The sequence below is a fragment of the Grampus griseus genome, assembly GCF_964374135.1.
Source record: "Grampus griseus genome assembly, chromosome: 17".
In the NCBI taxonomy this organism is placed as follows: domain Eukaryota; kingdom Metazoa; phylum Chordata; class Mammalia; order Artiodactyla; family Delphinidae; genus Grampus; species Grampus griseus.
The window spans coordinates 1,400,184-1,413,876 of record NC_139011.1 but is presented as its reverse complement, the minus strand read 5'-3'; the positions used below and the strand labels follow the sequence as shown (position 1 = coordinate 1,413,876).

At 60.3% G+C, this 13,693-nt stretch overlaps 1 protein-coding gene across 1 annotated transcript; it reads right to left on the bottom strand.

The window, feature by feature from the left end:
- Positions 1-5,476: 5,476 nt before the first annotated feature.
- Positions 5,477-10,868, bottom strand: LOC309835563 (cytochrome P450 11B1, mitochondrial; the record flags this gene model as incomplete). Its single annotated transcript, XM_082675120.1, has 9 exons — positions 5,477-5,590; positions 5,724-5,921; positions 6,016-6,094; positions 6,530-6,696; positions 8,239-8,393; positions 8,664-8,867; positions 8,980-9,179; positions 10,126-10,281; positions 10,630-10,868. 9 exons carry the CDS (start codon positions 10,866-10,868, stop codon positions 5,477-5,479), a joined length of 1,512 nt encoding a protein of 503 aa, XP_082531246.1.
- Positions 10,869-13,693: the final 2,825 nt, after the last annotated feature.

Below are 13,693 nucleotides of genomic sequence, written 5' to 3'. Positions count from 1 at the left end.
TTGTCTTTTTTTTTTTTTTTTTTACCCCACCGAGCAGCATGTGGGATCTTAGCTCCCTGACCAGGGATCGAACCCTCGCCCCCTGCTGTGGAAGCACAGAGTCTTAACCACTGGACCACCAGGGAAGTCCCGTGGATTGTCTTCTTATGACAGAGTTTTGAGTGTTCTTTATACATTCAGAAAACAAGTATCTTATCAGACATATGATTTGCAAATACTTTCTCCCATTCTGTGGCTTGTCTTTTCACTCTCTTGGAAGTGTCCTTTGAAGACCAAACATTTTTAACTTTGATGAAGCCCAAATTATCTAGCTTTTCTTTTGGCGCTCATGCCCTTGCTGTCATATTTAAGAATATTTTGCCAAAACCAGGATCATGAAGAATTACCTTTATATTTTCGTCGAAGGTTTTTACAGTGTTAGCTCATATGATTAGGTCTCTGGTGCATTTGAGCTGGGTTTTGTGTAAGGTCTGAGTGAGGTAAAGGTCCAATTTCATGTTCTCCCACGTGGCTATAAAGTTGTCCCAACATCATTCCTTGAAAACATATGCTCCCCGGCGGAGAGTCTTGGTACCTTTGTAAAAAATCAAGTGACCACAGATGTACCACTTCATTTTTGCACACTCAGTTCTCCTCCATTGGTCTGTCTGCCCTTGTGCCAGCACCACCCTGTCTTGATGATTGTGGCTTTGCAGTAAGGTTAGCAATCGGGAAGCTTGAGTCCTCCTACCTTGTCCTTCTTTTGTAAGATTACATTGGCTACATAGGTTCCTTGCATTCCATGTGAATTTTAGAATCAGCTCGGTGGGTGCTAGCTGGTGGCAGCCTTTGGGGAGGGGTGTTAGTCCTGTTGGCAGCAGCCCCTTTGCTGGGGACCTGGGGGGCCTGGATGCTTCTTATTTCAGCTACTGAGGCACTGACGGAACGCTGGACACTCGGCCTCTTCCCCAGCGAATTGCAGAGTCCGTCCCAGCTGCGGCCTGGAGTCCTTCAGGCTGTCTCTCTGGGGTCAGCTTCCCCAGGACTGTTTCTCCTCTTGCTCCCTGACCTCTGACCCTGCCTCCCCAGGCAGGAGTCCTCTCCCCTGCCTGGCGTTTTGGGCGAGCCCAGGTGGAGCTCAGGCCCTGCAGTCACAGGGATGAGGGTTCCAATCCCCACCGACCCGCGGATTAGCCCTGAATCCTGGGACAAAGACCCTTGTTCTATGGGCTCCCATTTTCTGACGGACAAGATAGGATGGTGACAGCCCCTCACTCACAGCCGCATCTGGATGGGACGGATACAAAATGTGGGTCAGGTAACGCATAAGTGCTCCAGATTGCCAGTGGTTGATACGTTAAAGCCGCACTGGTGTGACTGTGCTGTCGTTATCCCTTTAGTGTCGTTGCAGATTTGGGAGCAACCTGCAGAAGCAGGAGTCCCACCGCTTTCCCAGCTCACACGACTGTCGCTAAAAAGGCGACTGGGGCTCCTGAGTCTTCCCAGCAGGGAAGCCCGAGGCTGAGCGCACCTGGCCCTGTCCGGGAGCGTCCGGAGATGGAGATAAAGGGCCTCGGCACATGCTGGGGGTTCGGAGGGGCTGGTTCCGAAAGCTGAGAGCACACATCCCAGCAGGGAGACGTCTCCGGAAATGCTCTAAGTGCCTCAGTGCTGAGTCCTGCGGGGCTCCTCCACCCGCGCTCACAGGACCTGTGCCCTTGGGCCTCTCCACAGTCAGTGATTAATCGAAGGTAGCCATGCGTTGTACCAGCTTCTGTGCTCGCACTCCCACTTTAAATCCCACATCTTCTCTCTAGGGTCCACGTTCCTTCTGTTGAAGCAAATTCTGGGTAGCTCTTTCGGTGAAGGTCTGTGACTAGCGAACTGCTTTTGTCACTCGCCTTTTCTTTAAAATGTTTCATTTAACCAGTATTCTTGAATGGACGTTGAGTTGATTTAAATCCGCTGTGGATGGCCATTTCCCTACACACCGCGAGTATATTGTTCTGATGCTTTCTGACATCTAATGGTGTTGTCACGACACATCTATTGGACGCTTGCCTTTGATTTCCAGAGGCTTTCTGATACTTCTCCTCACTGTTAATGTGCTGCTTAAAATACAGTAGAATACAGGTTTATACTATGGTTGTGTGTCTGTCTGGGGCTGTGGGTGTATCTGCGAGAATGTGTGAGCCCGTCCACATCCTAGTGTAACGCTGGGACTTGCCTTTTTAGTTAACACATGGTGACTATCATCCTATACAAATGCTCGCACACGGACCTCACTTTTTCATTTCACTGATGGTTAGGCTTCTAATGAACAGACACATCGAAAGTTAGCAATCCTTTTACTGAAAGAAAATTACATTGCGTCCATTTTTGACATTATGAAAATTATTGAAATAAGTATCCATTTCTGTAGTTTAGACTCATAGGATATAATCCCACTGAGGTCAAGGACTTGTCTTTGTCGCTACCACATAGCACAGTGCCTGACACGTAGAGGGTGGTGAATGAAAGCGGGTACAGCCATTTTAAACTTTGGCTAGCAATCCTACCATTGTCCCACATTCTACCAAGCGCATACAACCACCAACCAGTAATTCTAGGACCTCTCCTGCAAGGCAGGCAACTCTTTCCACAAGAAAGCTGAAAACCATTTTGCAGAGATTTGATTGACAATTATGGGGATGCCCAGTCCTCCCCCCGGGGCAGCCACCGACTGCCTATTTAAATGTGCCACTGGAGGTCTTCAGGTTCGAGCAAAGGGACGGAGCTGATGCTCTGAAAATCCTCCCACTCCGGTAGCTCTACAGAACCAAAAACATGTCAAAAGTGCATTTCTGGGCTGGCAGAAAGGACAGGACCTCTTCAGGATCCTGAAACAAGGAGGGACCTGGGCCAGGGAGGAGGGACCACAGAAGCCAGTACACAGCAGCCACCAGGGGAGGTCTGGGCACAAGGCAGCAAGTCTAGTGATCCGGTGGCCCCAGTTAGTGGGGGGAAAGGACGAGAGGCCTAGGACACGAGTAAGATTAGACATTGCAATCAGAACCCCACGGAAAGGCAAGATTTGAAAACACTACAACAACGCTGAAGATGCAGCCTGGAAACCTGCCGCCTAACACCGTGGGGAGGCGAGGAAGAGGCCTAGCTTCCTGAGGCTGGGATGGAGGGCGATATGCGCTCCCGCTGAGAACTGAGAACAGGCCCCCACGGTGGGTTAGGATTTATGTTACTCGTGCCTCAGAGGAAACCCCAGGCTGTGTAATTAATACAAAGAGTGGCCCTGGGAAAGTGATAACCCTTGGGCACCTGGAGGACACAGCCTCAAACCAGCCCCCAGCGGCACACGGAACATGGAAGATGTTCCAGGTCTTGGCATCGGGCTTCTTAAAGGCAATACTATTTCTACCTTGAAAGATGTGAAGAGGCATAAGAATTATGGCGATTACACAGTAGACTGTTGAGATAACCTGGAAGACTTTTAGAAAGAGCCAGATGGACACTCACACTGGAAAGGCATGGGAAATTCCAAGCAGGATGAGGAAAAAGAGACTCCTACGTAGGCTTGATACGGGAAAACGGAGAAACACGGAAAACCAAGAGACAATCTTGAAAGCATCCAGAGATGCTTTAAACTGGAGATTGTCTCCAGGATGTGCACGATCACTCCCAAGCCAAGGCCCTTCAACGGGAAGGAGCTGCGCTGAGGGCCTTAGAGATGGGATTGGCATCCTGGCTTCAGTGGTACCCCTGCCAAGGATGCGCTGTGAGACTCTAGCAGGTGAATGAACTCAGTTTCCTCGCCTGCAAAATGGGGACGAGCACAGTGGATGCCTCTCAGGGCTGCCGTGAAGCTCAAGCAAACACACGTGCCAAGCTTCGCAGAATGACACACCTTGACCCCAGGGTAACGAGGTTTTCATTCCATTCCTGCCATCACACACCGTCCACTCACCACAGAGCAGGGCCACAAACAAGGAGACAACTCCTGAGCAGTGGGAAGAGAAATCCGTGTTTATTCAGTGCCGGTCGAGCCAGAAAGCCGGGTACTTTCCGAGCGCCGGTCTCCCTGTGGGCCCTTGAGGCCCGCTGCAATGGTAATTATACAGAATTCCCAGAGGAAAAGCTTGAGCCTCGGAGGGATTGAGGGCTGGGCCCACGTGGGAAAGCCAGGGCTCCAGCTTGTGCCTGTGCGACCACAGAGTCTGGAACCTCCTCTCTTCTCCATGATTCTCCAAGTCCCCCTCCACAGCGAAGACCCACTGGTGGCAGCAGGCCTCTTCCGCTGTGGGTGGAGTGGAGTGGCGAGGGGTGTGCAGCCCTTGTTCTCCTCCAGGGATCTTGGCACCGAACAGATGCCATCGGGGTGGCTCAGTGCCAGCAGGGCCGGCGCAGCCAGAAACACAACTCCTCCTGCCCTACTGCCTCGCCGTGACTGAGGACCTGCTTCTCACCAGACGAGGTGGGAGTGGGGAGGGAGGGAGAGTGGAGAGGCCCCAGCACCCCCTCTTGCCTCTGGGCCCCCTTTCTTCCTGGGAGTGTCACCTGACCCCAGGTGGCATGGGACAGACACGCTCCTGCCAACTAGGGGACCCCGGCTGGCTCTCAGTTGTTCAAAGCCTCTTCCACCCATGAGGTTAGGGTGGCTGCTCTGCTCTGGGGCACGGGGCACTGCACGAGGGCAGTGGGGCCCTCCAGACCGGCTCCCCTAAAGGGAGCACGAGATGGCCCCACGCCCTCCTCTAGAGGCTTCTCTGTGGCCCCCGAACTCCTGCCGGAGGCGGTCAACATGCCTCCTGCTGTCCGATGCATACCATTGACCCAGATGTCCAAGTTGGCTCTTTGGTAGCTACCCTTCTAGTAAACATGACTGCTGACCTGCCTATGCAGGCCCTCGGCTGGGCACTTCAGCCACAATCCCAGAGGGCTGGCACTGCCAGGAGGAGCCCCTGCGGACTGAGTGGAGCAGGTAGATGGACAGCTAGCAGCCCAGCTTGAAGGGCAAGTCCACGCCAGAGCACTGCAGACAAAAGGGACGGCATTGGAAATGGTACCGAGCAGGACAGGGGACGCCCAAGTTGTCATCTCTTGCGTGGGGGCAGAGTTTAGCACAGAGGGCATAGAGACTGGACAGGGCGGCAAAGGGCGGCGTCTGAGGCCCCTTTGCTTGGATGGACACACAGGGAGCCTGGAGCTGGGGCAACAGGGGCTCCAAGGCCCTCAGACGGTACTCCTTGCAGGACAGGGCCCTGGTGGGACCGGGCACATGGCCAGGACCTCCGACCAAGTTTCATCTCCAGCTCTGCTCGGGCCTTGCTGCACAGGCTGGCAAGCCCTGACCCTCGGAGGGCTGGGCTGTTCCATTTGTGCAACGCGCTGCCTGGACTGTGGTGTGGCTCAGGAAGCAGGGCCCATGGGAGAAAAGAGGGGTGGCCTGGGGTCAGGCAGAGGGAGCTTGTGGTGTGACTAGCCCGACCGAGTGGCGACGTGACTAGCTGATGGCCCGGAAGGTGAGGAGGGGGAGGGTAGAGGGCATCAACACGAAGCGGTAGATCATCTTTACGTCCTCTTGCACCAGCGTCTCCACCAGGAAGTTTTTCAGCACCTAGGACAGAGGCGCGGGTTCTGCCTGGCCGGCCTCCGCTGCCTTCCAGGGCCCTGAGGGCGGGTGCCCCAGGAGCAGAAGCCTGAGGTTCCCGACGAGGCTGCCCGCCCCGGCCCCGCCCAGGCCCACTCACGTGGTGCAGCAGAAGCAGCATCTCCACCTCTGCCAGGCGCCGCCCCAGGCACTGGCGCACGCCAAAGCCAAAGGCCAGGTGTGGGAACCTGGTACCAGAGGCTCGGCTGTCCAGCCAGCGCTGGGGCTCATAGCGCTCGGGCCTGCTGAACATGGCGGGGTTTCGACCCAGGGAGTACAGTAGCACCTTCACCAATGTCTGCAGACAGGTGGGGAGGGGCAGGGTCAGATGCCCTGCGGGTGAAGGTCAGAGGGCGGGGTGTCTGGCAGGGGAGCCCTGCGGCCTCACTCACCCCGGCCGGGATGTGGTAGTTCTGCAGCACCAAGTCTGAGCTCACCTGTCGCTCCAAGAAGACACCCACGGGGTACAGCCTGTGCACAGGGGCGGCCAACAGGGTCCTCAGCTGCAACAGGGCCCTCGCTTCCCTTCTGCAGCCTCCCTAGCCCAGCGCCCACGGCCCGAGGGCAGCTCCCCCAGCGCCCTCACAGCCGCTCCTGGCCCTGGGAAGCCCGAATCCCGAGGAGCTGCTTCCTTGCCTCTCCTGAGTCAGCCAAAGCTGCCCCGGCCTGAGCAGCCCCGGGCCAATGAGGACACGACCGACGACGGTCCCGGGACACTGAGGTGGGACCCCAGAGGAAGAAGCACCCCCATCCCTTTAGGGAGAGGAAGAGGAGGCGCAGGGGGATGTAGCCTTGGGCCAAGCTGCTGACCAGCAGCCCCAGGATCTGCCTGCAAGCCGCGCCGAGCGGGCTGTCCCGACGGCGGGGCCAGGGCTGCGGGGGGGAGCCCAGGTCTAGCGCGCCTACCTCAAGGTCTCCTTGAGGGCCGCCCGCAGCAGGGGCAGCTCCGTGGTCACCCTCTGGGGATTTTCTGAGACCCTGGCCTCGGCCACCAGGCTCTCCTGGCGCAGGGCCTGCTGCACTTCCGGGTTCCGAGCCAGTTCAAAGAGAGTCATCAACAAGGGGAAGGCCGTCTGCAGGAGCCACGGGGCCAGGGCTCAGACCCGGGCACAGGCTGCGCCCCTCCACCCCCAGGGCATCCCTCCCAGAAAGATGGCCGCCGTCCCCTGGGGCAGGGGACCTGCGTGCCCGGAGATGACAAAGCCCAGAGAGCTGACCGTCAAGATCCTGAGGCCACCTGTCTGCTTCCCCTGAATCCCTCGGGGAGGGTGTCCCCAACCTCAGAGAAGACCCGGGCCTCCTGCAGCCGCTTCAGAGCCTGGCTCGCACCCTCCTCTGGGCCCAGGAGGTGCCCACTCTTGCCATCTATTCAGCGGGGAGGGTTCCGGAGCCCCGGGCCATCCGCTCCCCGTGGGTCACCTCCCTGGCCAGCCACAGGCAGGTCCGAACATGGGGTCCTGACATGAACCAGCCACCCCGGGCCCCAACTGCTTCCTCCTCCTGGATCATCTCCACGTGCAGGGAGAGGTGTCCACCAGCCCAGCCTGAGATCTGGGAAGCTGAATATCTCCTAAATGCCGTCCCCAAGGCAGCGCGCCCCTGGCATCTCCTGATATGCAGATACGGCTCCCTGTTGCTCCGTCAGCTTTAGTCCGCGCTCTGCGCTGTGGCCCGAGAGGGAGCAGGAGTCTGAGCGAGACACTCTCTACACTGGCTCCCTCTAGCCTTGGATACAGGCCTGGTGCCCAAAGCCCCTCCTGACAGGGGCCCTGACCCTGTCTGCCCTCCTCTGCCCACGTGCCCTGTTCCCCCCGCTCAGCCTCACAGCCTTCCTTGCTGTCCGCTCTTGCAGGCCCTGGCCTGCTGCCCTCCCAGCCTCCTCTTCTTGGCCTGTCTAACTTCTGTGTGGTCCTTCCACACCCAGCGCAAAGGCCTCCTTCTCCAGGAAGCCTTCCCAGAGCTACCCCCTGAGGCACAGGCCCTGCCCTGGGCTCTCTCACCTTGTGGTGGCATCACAGCCCCTGCTCAGGGAGTGTCTGCCCCAGGGGCCTGTGCCTCTGCTCAGGATCCTGGGTGCCCAGCAGGCGCTCAGAGGTGCTGGCAGATGCAGGTTCGGTCCAGAGACAGGCAGCTTCGGCTGCGCTCACACCCCGGGGCCCACCCTGCCCACTGTGCTGTGTTGCCAGCCACCTGCTGTCCCGCCCACACACTGGAGCCCCTTGCTGTCCCTCCCATCAGTCTGTCACTGCCAAAGGATCTTGAGTGAGAGCCAAAGGTACTCTGTCCCTGGGAAATGTCCCCTGTGTGGGCCTCCAGCCGCGCCTCGGCCCTTCCCCCCCACCCCCCCGCCCCAGGACCTAGACGGTCCCCGGGGTCTCTGCTGCTGCATGTCCCTGGGCCTCGTCCACTCTGCACTCTGCCTGGAGCGTGGCTTCCCACGAGAGTAACCACAGACTCCTGCCTTTGAGGCCTGGCTCCCGTGCTCCCCCTTCTCAGTTGGGAAGCTGGAGCCGTAGACTGGGGAGGGGCTTGGAGGAGACGTTTGCCATGGGAGGGGGCAGCCTGGAGGCAGGAGGGCTCCCTGTTCCATGGGAAGGGCTGGGCGCTGGCCTGACCGTGTCCACGCTCCCAGCAGTGAGGTCGATAGAGTTGGCCTTGATGGTGTCCAGGGTCATGTCCGCACGCATCAGCAGCTCTGCCACGATGCCGCTGTAGTGCCACGGGTGGCCGAGGGCCAGCTCCTGATATATTCTCCGGATGGCTCTGTTGGCTGCGGGACACACAGAGACAGAGGCCTTGGGTCTGGTGCTGGGAAGCACTTTTTTTGGTCATCCTCCTACCCTTCAGCCCTCAATAACCCCAGGTCTCCGTGTCCTGCCCCCATTCTCGGAACAGCCCAGTCCAGCCTCACTGCCAGCTCTCTTGGGGACCATGAAGAAGCCACAGGTCCCTCCTGTGGCCTCCGTTCTCCCCAGACTGTGGTGCGTGGAGGGGGCCCTGGGGTCCCTGGCCGCAGCACTGCCTGACCCCCCACCCTCACCGTACTGGAAGATGTAGTCCCAGGCCTCAAAGTGCTCGTTCCACACGCTGGCGCTCGTCCAGCGAGACAGGCTCCTGGGCACAAACATGAGCTGCACAGTGGACTTGAACATGGCCTCCAGAGCGTGGATAAAGTTCAGGCTGTCAGGATTCGGGTGCTGGGCAAAGAGACCCAGCTGCTCTCCGTAAAGGACTAAGTGGCTGGCTGCGGGGAGGAGGGGGTTCCTGAGCCCGAGGCAGCGCAGGGCCTCACGACCACCTGCCCCCGGCCCTCCCTGACCCCGCCCCAGCCCGCTCCGGTGGCGGCGAGCCCACACCTTCGATGGCGTAGTGGAAGATGCTGGGCCTGATGTCCAGGGTCAGACTCCCTCGGGCATTCTGCACCACCCTCGCCTTCAGGGCCCGGGAGAAATCCCTGGCCACCCGATCCACCAAGGGCGTGTACTTCTGCACAGCCTGCAGCGACAGCACGTCTGGGTTCAGCCGCAGTCGGTCCAAACGCCACTGGGGTCCGTTTCTGTCGAGCAGGGAGCGGGGCATCAGGGCGTCCAGAGTCAGCAGCTGGCCGCGGCCCTGTACCCCACCTTCCCTTCCCCAGAGGGAAGCGGGCGAGGCGGGGAGCCGCCTGTTGGCTCCTAGGGGGCCGCGGCCCTGTACCCCACCTTCCTTTCCCCAGAGGGAAGCGGGCGAGGCGGGGGCCGCCTGCTGGCTCCTAGGGGGCCGGCTGCCCGTGTTTGGGCCTCGGCGGCAGCTCTTCCTCGGGGCAGCCTCGTGCGCTTCGCCCAGGGGAGACGGGGGCCTCTGCCTGAGCCTGCTGCGGGGGTTCGTGCAAACTGGCAGGCCCCGCGCCTGGCACACCCGTCTGCCCCCCGGGCCCTCTCTGGGGCTGAGGCTTTTGCTGTGAGGAAGGGGGCTGAGCCCCCAGGCAGGCCTGGCCCAGCTTTGCTCTCGTCACACCCCAGAGTGGGCAAGGCCCCTGGAGACCTTCATCTCCCGGCTCCTGCGATGCTGCCTCTGTGCCAGCCCCACCGCCCCCTCCCTGCAGAGCCTCCTGCTGCAATGTGGCAGGAATCAAGTCGTGTCTCTCCTGATACACCCACGCAGAGCCCGGTGCCGACGGGCCGCTGCCTGCAGGGCCTCCAGGGGGGCCCTGACCTGGACGAGGGGAGAAGTCCAACCCACACGCAAGCGCCTCGGAGGCCTGTGCAGGTGCGGGGCTCGTCGACGGCAGGCACCATCCTTCTTCCTCTGACCCTGCAGGAAGGGGCCGGGCTCCCCTCCCCCGCCCCAGGGCACACACGACCCCAGGGGACGGGCGCGATCTGCATCTGGAGCCGGTGGTCACCCTCTCTCCACCACCCGGATGGTTCCCGGGCAGGCGTGCTTCAGGGTCTTCCCTGGCTGGCCTCCTCTCTGCACCCAGGCTGCCCGCCCCCTCCGTGCGCATCCCCACTCGCCCGCACAGCAAGAACACGCCGCACGTGAGGCCACGATCCTGTCGGTAGGCCAGCCAGGGCTCCAGGAACATCCGCCGGGGGTGAGGGCTCTCCACCTGCTGCAGCCGCTCCACGTCCTCGGGCAGCATCACAAACACCATGTGTCTCCCTCCCACGTCATACCTGTGGGACAAAGCTCCCAGCCCTGCCATGGCGCCATGTCCTCCCCGGGGCCCCACTCAGCAGAACCAGTCCGCCGCTGGCCCGGAGCGGGTCGTCCCTCCCGCCGCCTCACTGAAGCCTCCCCTCCTCTGGGGTCTGCGTTCTGTGCTCCCAGCCACGAGCCACGCACGGCCCCGTGCTCAAGAAGGCTGCAGTCTGCAGCAGCAAAGGCACAGACCTGCCCCGCTGATTCCCCTCCCTGCCCCTCACCCCCACTCCCCAGGCGCCCCTGCGCCTAGCAGGGACTCAGCTGCCAGTAGGGACAGAAAGTTAGGGTGCTCTCGCCAAGGTGGGCAGGGAGAGCTTTACCTGAAAATGGGCCCCAGCTCCTGGAAGGTCTGATGCATGTCCAGGTGTATGTTCTCAGAGCCCTGCTCCTTCCAGATCTGAAGCACCCGCATCCACTTGTGGCCGGGACACCGGGGCACGGCTTCGAAGGGCAGCACCGCCTTGGGGGCCGGAGTGGCTCTGGTGCCCAGTGTGCGTGCCCTGTGCAGGGACAACCAGGGCCCTGCCATCCACACTCTGGCCTTTGCCCACAGCGCCATCCTGCTGCGCCCCCGCCCCCTTCAGCCCCATCCTTTTATCTCCCCGGGCTCGCTGGACCGGCCGACTGGATCACGTCAGAGGAGAAAGTGTCCCTGGGCCAGACCAGCGGTCAGGGCTGGAGGCCTCCAGCGGGGGAGGAAAGAGACGGACGGGCGCCGAGTCCGACAGTGACGCAGGCCTGCTCGGGGGTGGCTGTAGAGAGCAGGGACAGGGTCTGGAGCAGGGACCCGATGGGGTGGGGCTGAGGGAAAGAGGCCTCCCTCCCCATCCAGTGAGGGAAAGAAGCAAGATGGATAGGTGCCTTATCTTAGCAAGGGATGAAAGGGGACCTTGGGTATTTTCATCCCTTTTCTACAAGGACCAGAGCGGGAGCAGTGCCGAGGGCTTTGCTCTAGTTTCTTGAGGCCGCATGTGTTTTGTCCACTCTTCCCCAGGCCCTGTGCTGGGTCCAGGGAGTGGAGGCAGGAGTCAGCAAGGGAGTCTCCCAGTCTCATGGGGGCAGAGAGGGGGCTGCAAAGACACCACTGGCGGTGGCACTGGGACTGCCAGGGCACTGATGTGGCCGAGGCCCTGTCTGTCTGGGCTTGCTGGTCCCACTGAGGAGCAGAGAGCACCTAGAAGACGGGGTCACTGGGGGGGTGGACTGCAAGGCCCTCCTCAGGCAGGAGGGTGAAAGGTCCCCGCCTCCCCCCACGGGGCCTGTGCTCGGGGCCCGCAGCCTCCTTTCCCCCCGGAACCCGTGCTCCCGGCGTGGGCAGAGTCTATGACGGGGGTGTGGTTGTGGACTCCCCTCTCTCCCAGGGACCCTGGCCAGCAAGCACGCAGCCGGAGCCACCCCTAAGAGGGGGTCCACGGTTTGGGGCCCCGACTCGTCTCACCCATGCCTGGCAGCCTTCCCGTGAGGTGGGTAGCGCTGTCGCCGTTCCCATTTCCTCAACAGGCTACTGACGCCCGGAGTTTCTGTCACTCCCAAGGCCCCCCGTCCCGCCCAGTGTGCCAGAGGGGCCCCAGCGCCCTGACCCTGACATGGGGGTGAGGCGGTGAGGCCACCGCAGCGCAGGCTCTGGGGGCAGGACGGAGGGTATGTGTGGGGTTAGCAGGGCGGCTGACGACCTGATGTTACTGGTCATTCTACTTCAATCCGTTCCCTGCTCCTGACACTTCCTCGGGGAATATTCGGCTGGGGCAATGAGTCAGAACCGCCAAGGCCCCTCGTCAAGCTGAGATGTACGACGTGCCTCAGCCCCAGATGGTGTAAGAGCTGTCCTTGGGCCAAGGAGACGCGGCCTGCCCTTGCTGTGCTGGCGCAGCGGCCCGGGCCACGCTGGCCAGCCTCCTGCTGCCCGTTCCTCCACCCTGCGGCCCCTCCCGGCCTCTCCTGGTCTGCCCTTGGGGCTGTCGGGGCTCTGCCGTGTGCCAGCTTTCCCCGTCCTTACACATTCTGCCGCAGGGTGCTGGACATACAGGTCAGCCCAAAGCCGACCCCCTGCCCCGAGGAGCTGCAGAGGTGGCTGCACCCTGAGGCGCCGGCACCGCAGGCTCCGGTACTTGCGCTGAAGTCCTGGTGCCTCCCAGACCGCCCAGCCTGGCAGCCCCCTCTGCAGACTTCCTCCTGTGCTGAGGCCGAGCAAGCCGGGTGGGCGGAAAATGTCCCCTAAGTCTGGACAGGAAAGGTGGCCACAGGGAGGGTCTGAAGGTCTGAGCAGAACGCAGGCTGGGAAGGTTCCAGAAGGTCTTCGCAGGACACAGGGTCCCGAGGAAGGTTCCAAAAGGTCTGGGCAGGACACGGGGATGGCAGGGGCGGGGAAGGTTCCAGAGGGTCCGGGCAGGACACGGGGAGCGTTGAAGGTTCTAGAAGGTTGGGCAGGTCACGGGCGGTGGGCGCCGTGTAGCAGGCTCGGACTCGGCCTCAGGTCAGCTTTTGCCGGTCCTGAGGTTCGGCCCTACCCCCTCGAGCAAGGTTCCGGGATCCCGTGTGCGCCAGTCAGCCATCCGAACCCCAAAGCATGCCCGCCCATGGGGTGTCTGGTCTTTGCCTACCCCCCTAGCCGCCCCTCCCCTGGGTACAGGCACCTCCAACCTCCCACGAAGCGGCCCCTCCCCATCCCAGCTTCCGTTGTGTCTTTTTTCAGCCCCTTTGTTCTGGGTTGGATTTGCTGTCACTTTCCCGGCTTTTGAGATGGAAAATAAGATCCTGGGGCTTCAGCCTCTCCGCCTCGCTGCTGTGTGCTCGGCCTCGCTGCCTTTCCGGCCAGGACTTGAGGCTGTTTCGGTCTGGTTTTGTTCTGGAATACTTTAATCATTGTGCTGCCCCAAATCTTTTTTGTTTTCTCCTGGGAGCGATGGGGTGTGAGGCTTTACGAGTTGGAATTGTTCTTAATGTCCGAACGCGTGAAGCGACTGGTTTCTGCTTAACGCCACTGTAGTCAGGAAAGGTACTGAGTGAGTTCCCCAAATCCCTCATGAATGTGAAATCTCCATCGGCCTTTAACTCTCGCGCTACTCTTTGCCTTGAAGTCTACGCTGGCTGATGCCAATGGAGCTGTTTCCGCACCTCACTTCTGTTACCCCCTCTGCGTGGGGCTCTTGTTGTCAAATGTTTTATTTCTAAATGCAATGTGCATTAAACATGCCTTGTAGTGGGATCTGCTGGTGAGGCGACAGCCGAGCTGTTTTGTGTCGAGCCATATTCATTTACCTTCACGTTTGGAGCGGATTTTCCCTTCCTTAGAAGAGAAGTCTTGGTGACCGGTGTCTTCTTTCTACAGCGTTTGGAAGTGATTGTCCGTGAGGTTTTCCGTTTCTCCTGGTTTTGTGGGAAGAG